The sequence below is a fragment of the Mizuhopecten yessoensis genome, unplaced genomic scaffold (genome assembly GCF_002113885.1).
Source record: "Mizuhopecten yessoensis strain PY_sf001 unplaced genomic scaffold, ASM211388v2 scaffold4411, whole genome shotgun sequence".
Taxonomy (NCBI): Eukaryota; Metazoa; Mollusca; class Bivalvia; order Pectinida; family Pectinidae; genus Mizuhopecten; species Mizuhopecten yessoensis.
The window spans coordinates 1,185,058-1,200,558 of NW_018405533.1; the positions used below are offsets into that span (position 1 = coordinate 1,185,058).

The following is a 15,501-nucleotide window of genomic DNA, read 5'->3' on the forward strand; positions in this document are numbered from 1 at the left end:
TTGTTTACTTTACCATCAGCATATTATCAAATATAGTAATTTCAAAATTTAACATGCTAATAATTAGTACCAAACTTTCAATAATTTCCTGTATGCAATCATTATATAAAGTTAAACATGTTTTTTTCAGGATTCAGAAATGAAATAAAGAATTTCATTTAGATGATTGTTGTAAAATTTATGTTGAAGTGATCTCTTGACAAACTCTCTACGAAACGTTGATTTACCAGACGAAATTAAATGTATTTATCATTTATATTTTGTGACCATCATTTTCAACAGCGACAATTTTCTGGATATGTTTAATCCACAAATTTAAAACGACATAAACTAGGTCTAATTTCAAGAGAAATATTACTTATGTAGCTATTTTGAAATCGCTAATTCAACACTGCTGTACCATTTCCACGAAACGCTAGAACAACTCTTGGACTTTCATATATTTTTACAATGCCTCACGAATATTCATTATTTTTTTTTTACACATATATGTTCTAGTACTTTCTCAAAAGAAAAAAAGAAAAAAAGTTTCTCAAAAACTGTTTGTTGTCCATAACTCTATGATAGATACATAATTTCCAACTGATTTGTGATTCATAACAGGTAACGAATAATTACTCAAAAACTGATCGTTCGAAAAATACATTCTCACAAATTTTCTGTAATTACATATTTTACCATATGTAAAATATAACCGAGCATCATGAAGAACAATAAACTCACATTCGTACGAGTCCTCCGCCGTCCCTTCGGTGGGAACTCCCAGGATCTTGGAATCTTCCATGAAGCCGCCTTTGACCTTGACCTCCATACAGGGCACGACGACGCCGGTACGGACACCAACCTGGAGCGCCATCACCTTATAGGCTATGGGAGTACCGCTCACTAGCCCCAGGTCCTTACTCTTATCCGACGTTTCCTCCTCCCCTGACTTCTGTATACGAAGGGAAATAAAGACTGACGTACACAAGGGAAATAACTCTTTAACAAGCTAGTATGCTATGCAACGTGACTTTAAACAGTCTAGCTTGTACTGTTTGTCAGTTGTGTATATGGGCGCCAGTATACGTGTACTGTTTGTCAGTTGTGTATATGGGCGCCAGTATACGTGTACTGTTTGTCAGTTGTGTATATGGGCGCCAGTATACGTGTACTGTTTGTCAGTTGTGTATATGGGCGCCAGTATACGTGTACTGTTTGTCAGTTGTGTATATGGGCGCCAGTATACGTGTACTGTTTGTCAGTTGTGTATATGGGCGCCAGTATACGTGTACTGTTTGTCAGTTGTGTATATGGGCGCCAGTATACGTGTACTGTTTGTCAGTTGTGTATATGGGCGCCAGTATACGTGTACTGTTTGTCAGTTGTGTATATGGGCGCCAGTATACGTGTACTGTTTGTCAGTTGTGTATATGGGCGCCAGTATACGTGTACTGTTTGTCAGTTGTGTATATGGGCGCCAGTATACGTGTACTGTTTGTCAGTTGTGTATATGGGCGCCAGTATACTTGTACTGTTTGTCAGTTGTGTATATGGGCGCCAGTATACTTGTTCTGTTTGTCAGTTGTGTATACGGGGCGCCAGTATATTTGTACTGTTTGTCAGTTGTGTATATGGGCGCCAGTATACTTGTACAATGTTCGTGACTCAAAGAAAATCTTCGCACAAGGAACATAATTCGTCTAAGACGTCTTTAAACACATGTGTCATATTTCTTTAAGAATGTTTAAGGGCCATAACTCTATCAGACCTGTGTGCCAGGAAACTACTGCAATCCTGGGGAATCTGTTTGAACGGACATAATTATGATCGGAAGTCTGCAGAATAGTAGCATAATGATTAATTTTCCGTTACACAAGAATGGTCAATAGATGCTAAAGTCTCCTATCGTAAATCGAGAACAAAAGTTTGTGTCTCCAAGAAAAAATAGGAATGGACATATTGAATAGAAATATAAAACTTTGGTATTAATATCTTAAGGAAAGCTAATATCAAAGTTTTACTTTCTACACAAACGAAATACGTATCAAACGTGTGGCAACGGTTCAACAACGACTGGTTTGTTGTCAATCTATGACTGAGTGAGCGATTTGTATTGTTTACCTGTACAACGATGTGACGAAGTTGTATATTTCTGATGTCACTCGACCCGGGACGTTCGCCTATCATTAGGAGCGTATGCATGCCTTGGAACGTTGCGACACGTTTAATACGTACACTGTTTGTGCATGAAGTAAAATGTTGATATTAGATGTTTCCAAGCTGACGAATCTTATTGAAGATTTAAGGAACGCTATTTTCCATCAAGAACAACGCAATGAGATGTTTTGACCGAGACCTTATATCACGAGAGATCTTACTGATCAGCAAAGGTCGTGCTACTCGGTAGGGTGTGACGAGTTCATAGTTCAATGAAAATGTCAAAGATATTTGCTAGAACAGCGGGAATTACAGTAATCATGTAATATATACATTTTGGCTAGCTCCGGGGTATAAAGCATTTTCTAGCGAGCTTCATCTGGTAAAGCTCAGCTAACTTAGAAGGTGGAACAACGTGAGACGTACCCTTTTGATTGAGGTGGTTTTTATTTCAGCGTCTCCAGACAGTTTGACGATAGACTGGACAACACATATGACGTTCTTTTTGTCCTGACATACTTGCTGTACCCACGGGTGTTCTAAGTTGATCTTCCTGGAACAGATACGATGTTAGTAACTGTATACAGGGACACTTTTCCGATAGAATCCATATTCGCCCGCTAACGTTAACTTCGCCCTTCACATGTCATACCTATGTATTGTATGTTGTGTACTTAAATTCGCCAACGTTAAACTTCGGCAAATATTTCCCGGTATACAGTATTGTGTGGGTTACGTATGTAATTACAATGTAATACGAAAGGAGGAAGATAGTTTCTCAATGCAGAAAGAGGAACCAAGTAAACATTTTTCAAAGACATTTGCTAAATTAATATAAGAACAAAAAGTTTTTAATTACAAAAAAAATCTATTGATGTTGTTATAGCAGAGAGCTGAACATCTACTTACTGGTTACTGATTCGGATAGAGGGAGTTTCCCTTTAGCTAGTTGTTAAAGAAAATCGTTTAAAGAAAATAGAATAGAAAGAAATCCAACCAGTTGTAAGGATGATACTAATGAGAAAAACTACTCAAAAAAATATACAATGTTTGCACGATTGAGATCAAATTAATACACGATTGTCACTTAAGTTAAATTAATAAACGAGTGAAAAGAATATATCATTAAATAAATATATAGGGAAATATACAATAATTATGTAGGGAAATATACATTAATATATAAATTATGCCAACCTTCCAACAAGCTTCCTGTAGATTTTGTTTGGATTGACTTTATCCATCTCGGTCTCCCCGACGTTTGCTTCTATCCTTACTTTGTCTTTTGGAGAGAGATTTCTTTCGCCCAGATCTTCAAAAATTGCTCGTCCAAACTTCCCACCAAGTGATATTTCCAGTTCCCTACTCCAGGAGCAAAAGTTGGAAGTCTTTTTCTTAATCTTCATCTTCTTTTTGTAATTTACCAAAATATTTTTTATCTGTAATTAAACGTAAGTTTGAGCTAGACACTCTGTGAAAATCATGTAACATTTGTGATGTTATTTTATCTATGTAGAATAGATAATTTACAAATATATTGCATTTTATATCTGTAATTGATCAAATCATTTTACCTTTCATGAAAATATTGGTCGGAGCAATGAAGATCGTTGATTTCTGGCTAAATACTGAGTGAAAATGTAAATCCGGAAGGTGAATAGTTTTCACTCAACGAATCTCTGTTATAAAATAATATATCAAAAAACCTGGCACGTCGTTAAATGACCATAGCTGTTAACCTTTTCACCACTGTAGACCATAATGGACTCATCCAGATCAATGCATGGTAGAGTCTATTAAAGTTACATAGGGGTGAAAGGGTAAATAGGACGTGAAACACAGACAAACAGAACAAATACTGAATCACCGAGCTAAAGTTGACCACCTTTAATTGACCCGGATAATTAATAAAACTGCAATCCAAAAGTCGTATTCCTAAAATTCTTAAACGTCTTAATAGTTTAATATATCATTGATTATTTTATATTGAAGTTTGAAATTTCGATATGATTTTATGGCATGTATTAGTCTCTCTCTTATAGCCTTTTAAAGCAAGTTTCTTTAAAAGTAAAATGCGTCTGCATGCATTTAAACTGTTGTAAGTCTCTCGTAACTCTTTTTCAGTGGCGTTCGTCATATGTTTTATGTATATTTTATTGTATCATTGTATATATGTATGCGCAAGATGAGACTTTAATAAACTATCTGTATCTGTACCTTAAATGACAAGTAGTTCAGCATTTTCAATGTACAGTGTGACTTTTTGTTTGGAAACCCTGTATACAACCACCTAGCGTAACTTACTTTGAAGTCGTAAGGCGTGTGCACGTGTGTTTGCCAGGAGTAATGGCCCTCACGTCTCTGTACCACTACTTGTAATAGTTCGATGCTGTTGGCGTGTATTATGGTATCTATGGGAACGAGGCTTTCCGTCCCCGTACTCCTGGCAAAGTTGTCACATATTGTCCGAAACATCCTGTGATTTCAAGACAAACAAAACATCATGTGGGCGTTTAGGATGATGTACAACTACTTGGACCGTAAACAAAAGCACTTTAATTGATTATCGTGAAACTTCAACATACTGTGACATAAACACACATATTTCAGTCTTGGAGATCGAGAAATAAACGGTGATGGGAGTTTTAGATGTGCACAACATCATGTGAATTCTAGGTATAAACTTTTTAATAATAGATTTTACAATATTGAAGTATCTAAAACAGTGTAAATAATCATTATATATTGCGATTTAAAAAATAGACCATATTCCGTGAAAAAATATTCATATAACAGTATGTGAATTCAAGGTAAATAACGTTTTATGGATTCTAGATAAAAGAAAATTCGTTGAATTCTAGAAGAAGAGTAAATATAAATATAAAAATCTTTAATTTCTAGATGAATAAAGCGTCTACGAATTATAGATGCATACAACATGACGTGATTTGTAGACAAATATAACGACGCGTTATTTTACATCCAGCTCGTTAGTGATTGCACGTATCTAAAGCCATTAACGTTCATTCAATTATAGAGAAATATGCCAAATAACAACCTTAACATATCACAATCAATCAATACACAAACCTGCTATTTTGGTTTTCTTCCTATGGATAGACTCCAAACGAACTCCAAAAAGTCTTACAAAAATGATAGCTTAATCACTTGGGTCGTATTCTAGTACACGACATTTACATATAACTGTGATATTCTGCGTATCTGATGACTTCCGGTATCTGTTTTTTTCCGGTATCCGACGAGAGTCTTGATGTATCATTTCACTGACTTTATTAAATGCACGTGCTGTGCTGTCCTTATGGATATACTGCATAGGCTTGTATTAACTGCTACCAAAAGCTCAGCGTCCTTCAGAGTTTAGTACAGAAGGCGAGAGAGTTACACAAACAGTGGGCGAAAAAACCCTCTATCTAAATGTTGGTTCATTTGGTGTCCAGATTCATACGTTCATATCGTTCTCTTAACGATGGAATTACAATGATAGTGTTCGTTATGCAATTATTAAATGATGAAATAACGCCCTACGAATATGAAACACGTCATTCTAAACAGAAAACATATATTTCAACAGTTCTCTGTCGTTTTAATCTAATATAATATATAAGTATATTCCTTCGGGAAAAAGTGCCAACATTAAGTTTAATATACAAATATTCTCTTTTCATGTCCACTAACAAACATGTCAACTTCCGTTACTGTTGATGATGTCACGTGCTTAGTTTTGCTAGACATAGATAGAGAGTCTTTAAATTTAAGTAATATTTTCTAATACCCTTGTTCCATCTTTGAGAACGTTGCATTATTTTGATTTGACACAGATTGGCGGCAGGCGTTGTCGATGAAGCAGAATACGCTCAATCTTCCGGAACACCTGGTCTTATTCTCTTTGTACGTATTCAAGTGCCAATTTAAATATTGTTTTGTTAATATTTCACTCTAGTGTCATCAATTTTGGGCTACAACTATGTTTTTTTCCTCTACGTTACACTCTTTACAACTAACCAAATTTGTATTTTTTTAACACTTTTGTTTTTTCTTTCTTGTGAACACTCTGCTGCTTTAATAAAATGACGCAAGTAGTTTGTAAGTAAGTCCCGATCCATAGTTAGATGACACCAACTTCGGTAGGATCGACTTTACATTGTACGTGAATATGACAATGCAGCGCTGTACAATATACCGTTTTTTTTTTATCCTCGTGCATGTGTATATGATCTAGATGTTTGGTTTCACAGAGCTTACCGGAAATCCGTACATCATGGACCCCAGATTACAGTGGACGAGACCAAAACTTTCCCAGGTAGGTTTGATGCATCCATACATTCACTTATGTAAACATGCTTGCTACTGTTTCAGCTAATATGTTTGACAAAGATACCGAAATTCATTTTGCATAAAGAGAAGAAAATGAAAATGTCAATATCTATCTACAGCATAGATCACAGAACACAATGGACTCTCAATATCTATAAATATTAATATATAAATGTAATTGTTATACTATATTAGAATGACACTAGCAACACTGCTAAATGAATAAAGTAGTTTTTATTGCTCATTGCAATGAGTGTTACGTAAAGCGAGCCTACAGATAATTTAACTAAGGTGTTGTTTTTTTTTTTATAGAAAATCCCGATTTTCGTCATTTTTGCCACTATCTGACATTTCATGTAGACGAAAATGTTTTTATCCCACGAACAATCATTTATCTATTCAACTAAAATAATAATTCGAGGTCTAAATCTAATTTTGCCGACTCAATATAACTGTCGATATATTATGAAAATTAAACCTTTTATTGCATAAAAAATATAAACATTTACAAAAAAACTAAAAAAGGAAAACAAAGAAAAATCAAGGAATAAATAAAACCATGAATGTCATTTTGCGAAGGATGATTATGTTTATCGACATTATTGATTCCGCATGGCCACACATTATTGCACGGACAATATACAGTGACAAGTTGAATGCTTGGTCCCATAACAACCTGACCATACCATGTATTCTAATATAAACGTCAATCACCGCCTTAACGTCTGTAGCTCTATCGATCAAAAGGCTACATACGCAGACGTCAGGTACATATATACGTGAAGGTCAGCCACGGCGGACACAGATAACACAATACTGTAAATCTGCTGTTTTTAGAGCACTCAAATTTTAGCGCATTAACGAATTTTAACAAAGCTAGTGGAAGACGACAACATGTACTGAATTAAGTCATGTGTATCTAGTGCTTGTCAGTAATACACTAATATGTCCTTATCACCAAATATTATTCTATTATTAATTACATTATTTTCAGCAGTGCAAGATATCTCTCTACACTTCTAGGAGTAGGTGCGGAAGTGGTGTGTATGTGTGTTGCACTGATATATGAACAACTGATGAGCTGTAAAGCTTAAGGAAATAAATAAACTTGAACTTGAAGACTATTAGCGCATTGATGAATTGGCGATCCCACATAATATGCAATGGAAAACAATATAAGGGGATTTCGATTGTTAGCGTTAAATCTAAAGTGAGAAGAGCGTTAAAATAAGGCTACAGGTAAACATACGTGTACAGTATATATGTACTTACACATCTAGCTATCGGTATTAACTCCTATATCAAATATCCAGTCATCAGTATGCGTGTTATGATTACTTTGGTTTATTTTATTGCAACTCAATGTTGTGGAAACTAAGGATATACTTTAAAGAACACTAATTTTAGCGTGCACAAATGTCACCGTATTTTAATAGAATTTTAACAGATTAGCGCATTTATGAATCGATGAACTCATAAAATTAATGTGATAGCAAAGTATATATATATATATATACAGAAACTTTGATTTCCGCAATCATAAATTAGCGCTAACATTTGAATCCCGCTAAAATATGTTAGTTTACTGAATGTTGATGTCTATCATAACAACTAGACTACGTGTATCTTGGTATGACTTAATGTTTGATAACTGTTGACAGGGTAGTTTGTTAACTGTTACGAATATATGTAATGTATACTGTTATAACTTTACACTGCGTATGTCGTTATGAATTCAATTCGCGTGTTGCGTTATGACTATTTAATGAATGTTGTTATCAATGTCCGTTATGCATTATAACTAATCCCCATTACATCGTTTCATAATTTTACTGTGTGTGTAGTGTTATAAGTACAATAAGCGTTATTAGAAATCCTTTTCGGAGAGATATCCTCAATGCTTCGTCTGAGATCCAGAGTGAGCCGGATACCTTGTCAGAATACCTCAGTAAGAATTTAGTGCTACCACATGGAATAATGAAGCTCTGTAGAAGGTGGAAAACACAAGGTGGTCTTGATACAGTTGGAGATCCTTTTCATAATGGCATAATAAGAGATTTCAATCATTCGGAAACTATTCCTTCTTTAAACTTTATTCAGTACTATTCCATAGTAAACAAAATTGATAAGAACTGGAAGCAAACATACAGAAACAAAATTGAAAATAATGAAGTTTTAATACCAACTAGAGAGGAAGATAATGTCTCGCTCATGTTTAGTTACAAGGATTTAAAGTTTATCTATAGAAAGTTTGTTGCAAATGTCATAAAAATGCCCAAAAATAGCCAAGAAATATGGAAATCAGTTTTTGAAATGGACGAGGATTTAAACTGGCAAGATATTTATATTAATGCATTGAACTGTACAATAGAAACAAAATTACAAACTTTCCAATACAAAATCAATCATAGGATTCTACCAACTAACAAAGAGCTAGTAAAAATGAAATTAATAACAAATCAATTATGTACATTCTGTAACAGAGAAAAATATAAATATTGCAACACATCTTTACTCAATGCTATTATGTACAGAGATTATTGGATGATTTTAATGTTTGGTATACTGAGCATGATAATAGACACCCATTTATTGATTTTTTAAAGTTATAGATATCCTTTTTAGAAATTCAAAGATTGGACTATTATTAAACCATTTTCTGATACTAATAAAACATCATATATACTGTAGTCGCATTAAAGACTCCATTCCAAATTTTGAAATGTGTAAGATTATTTTTGCATAAACAATGAAAGTACAGAAGTTTGCGTTGAAAAATAAATCTCTATTACCCTTCCAAAATAAATGGGGTCCATTCGAACATTTTTTAATAAGAACGATCTTAATTAATTTTATTTTAAATATTACTTAAATTGTTTTTTTTTTTTAGTAGTTATCTCCCCTTATTAGTTTGAAATGTTTGCTACCCTCGCATACTCATTAGTGGTGTATCTTTTAATTTTAAAAGTGATCGTTAAATTGTATGATAATTCAAAATCCTGTGTTGAAAAAGGTAATGAGATTTCAGATATGTTTGCAAGCAATATCGGCGTAAAACAAGGCGAACATCTATCACAGTTCTTAGTTGCAATCTATATCTGAATGATTTGGAAGACTTTTTTCAGGAAAATGAAGTAAATTGTTTACAAACAGTAGAGTCAATAAGTAATAGCATTGGCTTGTTTATTAGATTATCCATCATCTTATATGCTGATGATACTGGATTACAAAATGCACTTAACGCATTTGAAAAGTATAGTAAACTTTGGAAGCTTACTTTCAACATACAAAATACTAAAGTTGTTATTTTCTCGAAAAGAAAGTGCAAGAGTTACCCTACATTTTTATTATACAATGTGGAGCTTGAGAGAACGGAATCGTATTCTTACCTTGGAGTTATTTTCAACTACAACGGCACGTTTGTGAATACAAAGAAACACTTTTTGCTGTTTATAGGAAAATATGAAATATTATTTTGCCATTAGACCTTCAACTTAAGATTTTTGATTCCCTTGTACTGACAATTTTATTATACTCAGCTGACGTTTGGGGCTACGAAAACACAAAATGTATTGAGAAAATTCACCTACAATTTTGCAAACGAATTCTAAATCTTCGAAGCAGTACCGAATTTCATGGTATATGGTGAAATTGGCAGATATCCTTTTGGTATAAACTCATATCTAATAAAAACTTATCAAGTAGAAATCACAAATTGGTGTTTCAGCTACAGGAAAATGGAAGTATGGAATTTGAATGGCTAAAGTTTATTAGAAACATACTGTATCAAACTGGCCTAATTATTATAAATATTTGGGATTATCAAAACACGTGCACGACGAGAATAGAATATCTAAAATTAATTTTGAAACAACTGTTACAAGACCAATTCATTTAAAAGTGGTTTAATGATATTGAAATCTCCTCTGGAGGACAGCTGCACTCTGTTTTCAAGAGACAATTTCAATTTGAAAAATATCTTTTGGAATTAAATACCAGACAGAAAATATATAGCAAAGTTCCGTACTTCTAATATGCATTTACCAATCGAAACAGGCCGATGGGCTGGCTTGCCACGCCAGGATCGAAAGTGTGCATTATGTAATGTGGAAATTGGGGATGAGTTTCACTATTTATTAAAATGTGAATATGATTTGATATGCAATATTTGAAAATTTTACATACCAGATTATTATTGTAAAATTCCAAGCTTGACGAAAATGCAAGGTATTTTCTCAATTTGTAATACACCAGTTTTCACTCGTATTAGTAGATCTCTAGATAAATTAGGCAGAATTTTGAAAGCATAGTTATATGTACATAGTTAAGGTAGTTCTGTTATTTAACGTACTTTTTATTATACCAACTTCCTACTGTATCATATTATGTCCCGCCATGTTTAAATTGTACCAACTGTATGACCTCTTGTTTCGCACTAGTCCGACTGAGTGAACAAATAAAATCTTTGACATCTTTGGTGCCTAGCTGGCCAGTCAGAGGGTTCCCTCCTTCCTGCCTCATCTGTGTCATGCCTCAGTACATTTACTAAGTATTATATAGTAACTTTGCATATATTAAGAATGGTAAACCTTCAAAATATATGAATAAATAGATGAAATGAGTGAATGAATGGAAATAATAAATGTAGGAATGAATGTAAACACGGATTAAATGTAAAAGGAAAGATGTAATGAAAAGGAATGAATGAATGAATAAGTAAACAATTGAATGAATAATTAAAAGACTGAATGAAAGAATGAATGAATGAGAGCCCTCTTGCATGAGGACATTTTGTTGTAAGGATATTGAATCTGAAGCTCCAAATATGGCAGTATTCCAAAAAATGTTGTGGAGCAATAAAAAGAAAAGTACAATGAGCGTATTCCGGTATGACTATACATATTTCTATCAATATCGGTTGTGTATAGCATGCTCCATTATATTGTTATAACTTTATTTTGTGTATATCAAGTAAATTAAAACTGCTCTGGTAGTGACGCGGTCGAACGTCGCAAAAGGGAAGCCGCCATTGTTTACTTTACATTTGAAGACTTTTGGATGTGCATACATGGCATAAGAAGTGCCAGCACCCTTTTATTGTATAATCAGACATAATGGATTCCGAATATGTTCTATGTTTCTAGATGATGAGGGAACCAAACAATGGCTGTCATCGAACAGTTATCTCGCTGAAGTGTGAACAGCGCAAAATTTGAATCAGGTATCAAACCGCTGAGCCTTTTTTATTTGAGTATAAATATACGCAGTCAGAGTTTACCAAGCTGATGAAGGGAGAGATGTAAATATGAATAACTGTATTCAAATATATAAAACTAATCTTTCCTTTATCTATCTTGTATACAGCCATGGCAACCGAATACAGTATTCCAACACGTTCATTGGCACAAGGAAGAACATTTGCCAACAGATGGCGCTCGGAATTACCGACGTCAGCACCCAGTACCTGAGGAACATAAACAGCCTTTAAGTTGTCGCCCACATTTAACCATCGTAAGTACAAATCTTCTCTGTTAATGTCAACCCAGAGTAAACCCATGTGGTCGGGCAGGTGACCCAATACCTATTCACGTCCGATCGGGGATTCAAACTCCGACCGTCTTGGTGAAGCTAAATTTTAACGACCTTGAGTTTTGCTTAGAAACACCGCTCCTTTTCGTGTACTTGAAGGTTTTTCACCATCGTAACTTTCACACACTACTAAGATATTATGGTATGGAAATAAACTGGTTGTGATGTTATTTACTTTTTTAAAATACTGTACGGTGATGGAGAGAACTCTAAAATAAAAATAAAATGTTAAGGTTAAATATAGCAGAAAAGTTGAAAAAAACATCGTTCTTCACAAGTGTATCGAGCAAATGTTTTAAAATGTTCATACTAGACGGTAACCATATCAAATTAAATGTGACAAAATACGTGTTAACTATTTATTCCAAACAGCAAACATTCAAGCGACATGGATTTTTTTCACTGTGTGTAAGAAACATACGAGTTGTCACTGTGTGTAAGATATGTGTATGTAACTCATTTTTACCGTGGGTCAGAAATAAAGATGAATACAAATGAGTATTTAACCACGAGTAACAAATATTAATGAAATAAGAATACGGAAGACGCTTACCCTTGCGGAACAAATGGTCTTATTTGTATATACATATTTCATTTGTTCGAATCTGGTTCAAGTCTTATCGATTTTGAGTTCGAAATAAGTGTTTATGACACTTCAGAATACTTGATAAGTATTTTTTCTCTCTCAATATTTAACAGTTGGTACTACTCGTTTTCTTCATCATGACCACAATTGCTGCTGTCACCGTTCTGATAATAAGGGAGATAAGCCGAAAGGATAGGTAATGTATTTTTGACGTGTTGGTATTAAAAATATCAGTAAAGATATATAATTTTTTATATGTTTCGTAAAATCCAAACAAACTGGTGAAATAAAAAGATCTTCGTCATTATGGCATTTCTGTTATATACGTAGGCCTTTATTAGTGGATGTTTTTAGGCAGCCTTGATGGCCATACATTTTACATATATTCCTGCAAAACGCTTTGTTAGTTATTTTTTCATTTGCAGTAACCCGAATGTACAAGGAAACGTCTTAGTGAATCCGGAAGCGCTAATGTCTGCATATCCTGGTATGTTCCGAACCATGGACCAACAAACTGACGTCATAGGCATCAAACCCAAATTCAAGGACTTCAAACCAGTTAAAAGGTTTATCGACGTCCCTACAACATGTAGCGTTTCGTGCGATTCTCCAAACCAAGGTGTTCCGAAACCTATGTCGCCAGTGACCATGCACCCGAATGCAGTGCGAGCAAAAATGATGGCTTCAAATGTCACAGGCGTGTCGCGCATGCCTAGAATACGAAACAAAAGGTCATCAATGTCATATGCAGATAATTCCTTGTATCACGGATGTTGTGTGTCGTAAGTGGTACACTGTGATATATTGTGTTCTAATGTTACTGGTGCACTGTGTTGCCTTGAGTTTTGTCGTCAAGGTCTCAACCCTTTTTTTGTCGATCTTTCGTTCGTCCCCGATACTTTAGGGGTGGCGCTCACGTTCGCTCTCTGCACCCCCAGAATGTGGCATAGCAAAATCTTTATTCAGCCTAGAGATTGACCAGTTTTTGTTTTTACCTGCGACCAATCAAATAGCTAGCCGCGTGCCTTCAATTTCGCTATGACATATTCCAGGGGTGAAGAGAGTAAAAGTGAGCGTAAACCCATGGAGTGTCCAGGATGCCTTTCGTTTCTTGTTTCTTGTTATGTTTGTTTCTTATTTGTATTTCATTCACGTTAAATGTTTATTATACTGAATTGTCCTTTAAAAGAAAATGAGTAGGTCATTTACTATTTGAGGTTCAAGTAAACAGATGCTATAACTCGCTTTGTGATGTTTCCTTCAGTGAATTGAAGTGATCTGTTGATTTGTATTTTGTTGACCTTAGGTTATATAGTCACTTGCGTGCATAGATGACAACTAGTATTAATTATAACATCGTTTTCCCTAGTTCCAACTGTCCATGCAAATCTACCGTTTTGAAAATTTTAAAATCTCTGAGACACTTTTCATAATAATCAGTATTTGTAAACGTAATTACTATCAATTTACTCACTAACCTACTTACACTTTTTATATTGCGTTTGAAATGATTTAAAACGTATTGGAGCTCTGAACTATCCATTGTTAATTTCTTTTAACAAAATGAAAATAATGATCATAATATTATAAATGACAATGCATGCAACTTGTTCATAACTAATTATTTCCTCTTGTTTTCTCTTCCGCTTTCTATTTGCTATCTTGCTGTATAAACCATGCTGTGTAGTTAATAACGACGCCATAACAGATTGGTCTTGTTAGGAAGAGGTTCAATTCTGATCAACAGTTGCCTTTAACTACAATACCAATATAAACAATGTTCAAAACCTAATCTCTCAGCTAAACATTTTGTTGATTAGTCATACTTTCAGTGTGTTAATTGATTTAATTTTCAGTGCTCTAGAAATGACGAAAACGTTTTTCTTCTTTTTCCCCATGATTCATAAAATGAGAACAAATGACTTTATATTTACAGAAATTTCTATCATATTAGCCCGACGACACAGAGAAATATCGAGGGACAAGCCAGAACGTTGGTACAGCTTAAAAATACCAGACAGTTTTTCCAAATCGAGAATTGCAGGTAACGATATTAATACAACAATTTTAGCCCTTTTTAACATAAATGTAAAGATGTCTAAAGGTAAATTTAATGTATAATTTATACATCAATTCTGTTTTGATTTTGTGTATTGTTGATAAGGTTATAGAGAATAGTTGCTTGATTTACCGAAAGATGTGTTGTATAGCCCCGCATGTTACAGAGCGGGAGGTACAGACCGTGAGTGTGTACCAGTTACACCAGTCAGTAGTAGTCACTGACTCATAGTATGACGTCGACAACGGTGAGTTAAGAGTGAGTTCAGGGTGAGTTAAGGGCGAGTTAAGGGTGAGTTAAGGGTTAGTTAACGGTGAGTCAAGGGTGATTTAACGGTGAGTTAACGGTGAGTTAACGGTGAGTTAAGGGTGATTTAACGGTGAGTTAAGGGTGAGTTAAGGGTGAGTTAATGGCAAACAGAAGATAATTTCATTTCCACCTGTTTATAATTTAGCCAGGCTGTTGGCTGTGACGGGTGTAGGTGTATGACAAACCAAGTACTGACAACTGCCGTGGTATTGAAGACAGATCTGGACATGACTGCAGGAACAACAATGGATGATATTGAAATCCAAACCTTTTACTTTGATGGTTGTTGTAAATGTGTGAATGTTGGTTTGAAAAATTAAAACGAAATAAAATGCCGGTTGAGGTTAAAGTTTTGAATATGGGTTCTTGTTGAGACAGGTATTTGGAAATATGTAATAGGTATTATATGATCTTAGCAAGAACTGCTCAATAAGAAAAATACTACATTTATTTTATAAACAGATAAAGCTATAACATGTCCGGC

The 15,501-nt window shown here is 34.4% G+C and overlaps 1 protein-coding gene across 2 annotated transcripts; it reads left to right on the forward strand.

Moving 5' to 3' along the window:
• Positions 1–6,416: 6,416 nt before the first annotated feature.
• Positions 6,417–15,347, forward strand: LOC110448972. Of its 2 annotated transcripts, none has more exons than XM_021495512.1 (6): positions 6,417–6,460; positions 11,839–11,985; positions 12,763–12,845; positions 13,075–13,431; positions 14,586–14,693; positions 15,163–15,347. In XM_021495512.1, exons 1-6 carry the CDS (start codon positions 6,419–6,421, stop codon positions 15,335–15,337), a joined length of 912 nt encoding a protein of 303 aa, XP_021351187.1. In that variant the 5' UTR covers positions 6,417–6,418; the 3' UTR covers positions 15,338–15,347. The 2 variants fall into 2 exon arrangements, with proteins under 2 accessions (XP_021351187.1, XP_021351189.1); XM_021495514.1 differs by having other exon boundaries at positions 13,075–13,380.
• Positions 15,348–15,501: the final 154 nt, after the last annotated feature.

What these genes read in the sequence shown, in the direction of transcription:
- LOC110448972 (XM_021495512.1), top strand. Translation starts at nt 6,419, where the DNA reads ATGGACCCCAGATTACAGTGGACGAGACCAAAACTTTCCCAG. An exon ending in GTCGCCCACATTTAACCATC is followed by an intron (nt 11,986 to 12,762) that starts GTAAGTACAAAT and finishes AATATTTAACAG; the next exon opens with TTGGTACTACTCGTTTTCTT. An exon ending in TATCACGGATGTTGTGTGTC is followed by an intron (nt 13,432 to 14,585) that starts GTAAGTGGTACA and finishes TTATATTTACAG; the next exon opens with AAATTTCTATCATATTAGCC.